General features: G+C 50.8%; 1 protein-coding gene across 1 annotated transcript; it reads right to left on the bottom strand.

Annotated features, from left to right (window-relative positions):
* Window positions 1–690: 690 nt before the first annotated feature.
* Window positions 691–987, bottom strand: LOC103811023 (keratin-associated protein 9-9-like; the record flags this gene model as incomplete). Its single annotated transcript, XM_009083966.1, has 1 exon — window positions 691–987. A coding segment is annotated over one exon (297 nt), but the record flags the coding sequence as incomplete, so codon positions are not given.
* Window positions 988–4,724: the final 3,737 nt, after the last annotated feature.

The raw sequence follows: 4,724 nt of genomic DNA, 5'->3' as shown, positions 1-4,724 counted from the left end.
AAAGACTTTGGGAAGAACTGCATGGTATTAGGAGGTTTAAGAGAATGTGCAAATTTGTAATAGCTTATAAATGTCTATGTATATGTCAAAGAAGTATTTTTCACATGTTGATAGTGTGCAACTCAGCACTCAGAGCCCCTGAGAGGCAACTGGCCACTGCACTCTAGCACCAGTTGGTTTGGCAGCATTTTAGTGCACTGTTGGCTTTACCAAGACTGTCCTCCACAGCAGGGCTCAGAGCTGGCAAGGCTCAGCACCAAGGGTAGAGCTGCTGGCACACCTTGGCTGGTGGTACCTGTGCCTCCACGTACCACCAAGCAGGGGATGCTCTGGGCAGGTTCCCTGGTCAGGAGCTGGTGCCAGTGTGTCTGAGTTTCTAGGGCAATCTCATCTCCCACTCTTTCTCCTCCCCACCTTGCTTTGCCTCTGCCCATAGCTCTGGGCACTGCTCTTGACCAGGAAGGCTCAGTTTGAGCCAGCATGGGCTCCATTCCCAGCAGCTCCCCAGGAGAAGGTGCAGGCATTAAGAGGCCAATTAATGAATGGGACAGCAGCACAACCCTCAGCAGAGTTACTTGGCTAACCACTAACTTGGTGCTTCACAGCATCCTGACTATGAGTCAGGCTACGAATGCTCCAAGCAGCTTTGAAGGAAGCTGTGTTGGAAAAAGAATGACTTACTCTTTGTTCTCATACAACTTCTGGAACACGGTACAGCAAATGCATATGAGAAGTGGCACGACAAAAATCAACACCACAAAGACTATCATGCAGGTCCTGGGTGTGTCCGGGGGGCAGCGAGCAGGTACCGTGGGCCGTGGAGTCTGAGCATGTGGATTGGGAGCACGTGGACTGGGAGCACGTGGATTGGGAGCACGTGGATTGGGAGCACGTGGACTGGGAGCACGTGGACTGGGAGCACGTGGACTGCGAGTGCGTGGACTGCGAGTACGTGGACTGCGAGTACGTGGATTGGGAGCACGTGGACTGGGAGTACGTGGATTGGGAGCACGTGATCTGGTTTCACTGACCACATCTGCGGAAGCAATTCGGAGCGTTAGCCCATCCGGTGCACCACTGCTGGGCTTGCAGCACGCTGGGCATGGCCAGGCTGCTTCCCTCAGTGCTGCTGCCTGGAGCCACACTCTGCCCCTTGGGACAGGCTGTCCCACCAACCAAACCCAGCAGGCTGGGAGGAGAGCCCGGGGGGAGCACAGCTGCTTGAGCAGCCACTCCTTCGAGGGACACAGACAAAAACCCATCCCTGCAGCAGGCAGGGGCACCCTGACCCTCCCTGCCCCAAGACAGCTCCCACTGCCCAGGAGTTAGGTCTTCTCAGGAGACACTTGAACCTTACTCTCCCCATCTGCCTTTTCCCCAGCATGGGCATCCCTTGCAGCCACTCCCAGGTTTTGGGACATTTGTCTATAGAACATGCTCCAGAGGCCTTGAACCCAAGGCACTTGCACCTTTGGCTGCTGATGTGATGTACAAGAGCTGCTGGCACACAGACACCCCTTGGCTGACACTGCCTGACCACGCCACAGCAATTACCTTCTGTGCCCGGCGTCACGTCGCTTCCCTCAGCAGAGACCGGCAGGGAGCCTCTGCTTCCTTGGGGATATACTGCCTTCTGCACAGCCTCTGCTTCCATCTCTGGAGAAAGCAAGAGGGACAGGTGGATCAGATGGAGTCCTTCCCCATCGGGGCGGTGGCATCTTCAGGATGCAATACTCACCCAAGACACAGATAAGGTTGAGGAAAAGGTTTGGGCTTTTGGGGCTTGCCAGGGCACTCCCTCCTCCAAACAGCAGCAACGCCTGAGCTGCTGGGGGACTGGGACATTGCAGGGGATCTCACGGTTTGCATCGCCCGTGGGGCATGTTGGGCACACTGTAAGGGATGCTAAATGCCTTCAAGCAGAGGCCTGGGAGAAGCTGCAGCCAGGCCTGGCAGGGAAACAGCCCTGCCAGGTGTGAAAGGCAGAGCAGGGAGGCTGTGAGGGATCCCTTCCTGCTGGACAGAACACACTGTGTTCAAACGTGGATCCAAAGCCCCAAACTGCTGAGCCTCCCAGCTAAGGCTGAGGGAGATAGACCCACCCTGCTCTCTCTCCAGTGCTGTCAGCATTTGGTCGAGAAGTCTAGATGACTCCTGGGATTTTTTGTCTCCTTCCCCTTGGTTCTTGCCGATTCCAAGACCTTAACAGAAAGCAGTTGCGTTTCACATGAAGGGACTACAGAAAACCAGTGCTCAGTCTGTGAGGTCAGCAGGGACAGACTACTCCCCCCTGCACCATGAGCTAGGCTTGTGTGGCACATGAGCAAGCTCTTGCTCCATTGTCAATGTTTATTCTTTCAAGGACAAAGGGATGTTGATAATTTACCTCCAGTATTTCCCACAGAATCCAAACCACTATCCATCCTATCTTCTGGTGCTTGCCGGGCACCCTCACCTAGAAGAAGGCACAGATGAGAACCATTTCCACTGTATAATGGGATCCTCTTCTGCCTTAGTAAACCGCAGCACTGCAGAGGGTTCGGCTGCCACGGTGGGATCCAGGTGTCCATGGGCATGGCCAAAGCTGCAGAGAGGCCTGGGGAGCTCTGGGCTGGCTCCTGGCTGATCTCCACACACTCTGTCCTTGCCCTGTGCAACAGCCCTGGAGGAGCTGCTGGACCAGCCTGGGTCCCCTCGAGGCTCTCTCACACAAAAGAAACCCTCACTAAGGCCCTGAGGAAAACCATCCTCTCTCCTTCCAGGGGAGAAGAGCCTGCCCAGGAAAGGGCACACCAGGCTGCCAGCTCACCTGCTCTCGGGACTGGCTTTGCTTGGGCCACTGGGAGGAGAAGGAGGAGAAGGAGGATGAGAACAAGACTCATGGTTCCTCGTCCTCACACCGTCCTCTGCCACTGTCCCTGCTGCTGGTGATGCTCCACTACTGCTGCTGCTGCTGCCAAAACCCTTGTCAGGGACAACAACTGTTGTCAGGGGCTGCGTGGTCAGTCCTTTTGTATGCAGAACCACAGAGCTCTGTGACCTCAGAGCCCTGCTGTGACCTCACGGCCGTGCTAGGGATGTTCCTTGTTAGGTAGACATATATGCAAGCACTCTTTCAGATCACAGGTCCAAACCTTAGAACAAAAAGCTCTGAAAACAAAGCCCCAGCCCTGGCATTCTCTTTCCCCTGCAGCCTGTAAACCACACACACACTCCCATGCTCGAACATTTCTTCTCAGCTCTGCACTGTGTTGCACTTTAGGCCTTGCAGAAACACATGTATATCTTGTAGAGAAAAATGTTCTAGGGCAAAAAGAGTTGCTGGATTAGCCCTTCCTCTCCTCGCAGCTTTGCCACCCACTGTGGGGCTGCACTTTCCTTTGCAGCTATTTTAACACTCCCTTTTTCACTCTTGCTAGACCATTGCTCCGTAAATTAAACCCTCCAGCAGCAGCTCCCAGACAAAAGGTGCAGTAAAAAAAGTCTCTGAAGAGATGGAGCAATGCAAAAACTGCCTCAGTCCTGTGCTTATTTCTGTGCCAGAGGCAGAGACACTTCGGACACGGCGAGACTGAAACGGTTTCTGTCCTGAGTGTGCACACACTTTGAGTATCGCCCGAAATCTGTGTCTAAAGGAGGAGGAAATTACTGATCATCACGGTCTGTCTGCAGTACACAGACCCAAAGGGGAGGTGAAAGCACCAGGTTGTTTTTACAGGCTGCAAAGGGTTCTGCATATGCTGCATAATATGTCTAGAGAGCAGAACGGTTTGGGGATTGTCTCAGTTGCCAAGGAACAGTACTCTCCATTGTCACACATGTAAAATCGAGGAGAAAAAGCACAACCCTGTACCAATTGAGAAAGACACAGAGTGCTAAAGACTTAACATGGCCTTGTCTGATTCACATATTCAGAGTTACATGGGAAACAACAGCAGCAATAGTAGTGAGAGACATAATTTTAAAATTACATTACATTGAGATTTATGTTACTGGAGACAGATAAACCCTTCAGATAAGGGTTTGTACAGGAGGTGAAATTGCACCAGTGTCTGGGAATAGTTACAAGAACCCAGTAAAGGCTCACCTCAAGTTTTTGGGACACTGAACATTGAAAGAATTATTCTCCTCCCTCTGGGTGTTTCTGATGCTTTCCCTTTAGAAGATTAAGCTTCTTCTTTCTTTTAAGGTGTTTTATATACTTGACTCATTTAAGTAACAACCTCATGTAAAATACGTATTTTTCATACTTATAAGTGGAGAAGTGCAAAGTAAGCTATGGATTTTATTTTGGTTTAGGGTATATTGATAGCACTGTAAGCTCCTGTAGGATTTCTGGCCAATTTAGCAGCCAGCATTTCATTTAGGGAGGTTTCTTCCAGAAGACAAAGGAAGATTACTTCAGCCAATTCCATAACAAGATTTTACATATTTAAGAGGAACTGAAATAGCTATTAAAAAACCCCAAAAGGATGCAATGCAATACAACTCTGGTTTCTGTCTGATATTTCCTTTCCCTTTTCCCCTTCTCAGCATGAGCCATGCTGCATTTGCCTTCCAAATGACACATTTGTTTGTTCTCCCTGTTATATAACCATTTCTAAAGTTTTGTTGAGTGTTGTGACACTTTCACCAAGCTTTTTCCTGCCCCTGATGAGCATTAATTGAAGTGAAATGCAAACCAGACAACTGCCACATATTTCTGGCCTCCTTGAACAGCTTCC

The sequence above is a fragment of the Acanthisitta chloris genome, unplaced genomic scaffold (genome assembly GCF_000695815.1).
Source record: "Acanthisitta chloris isolate BGI_N310 unplaced genomic scaffold, ASM69581v1 scaffold11601, whole genome shotgun sequence".
Lineage (NCBI taxonomy): Eukaryota > Metazoa > Chordata > Aves > Passeriformes > Acanthisittidae > Acanthisitta > Acanthisitta chloris.
The sequence above is the reverse complement of the archived record's forward strand: the minus strand, read 5'-3'. Positions and strand labels throughout refer to the sequence as shown.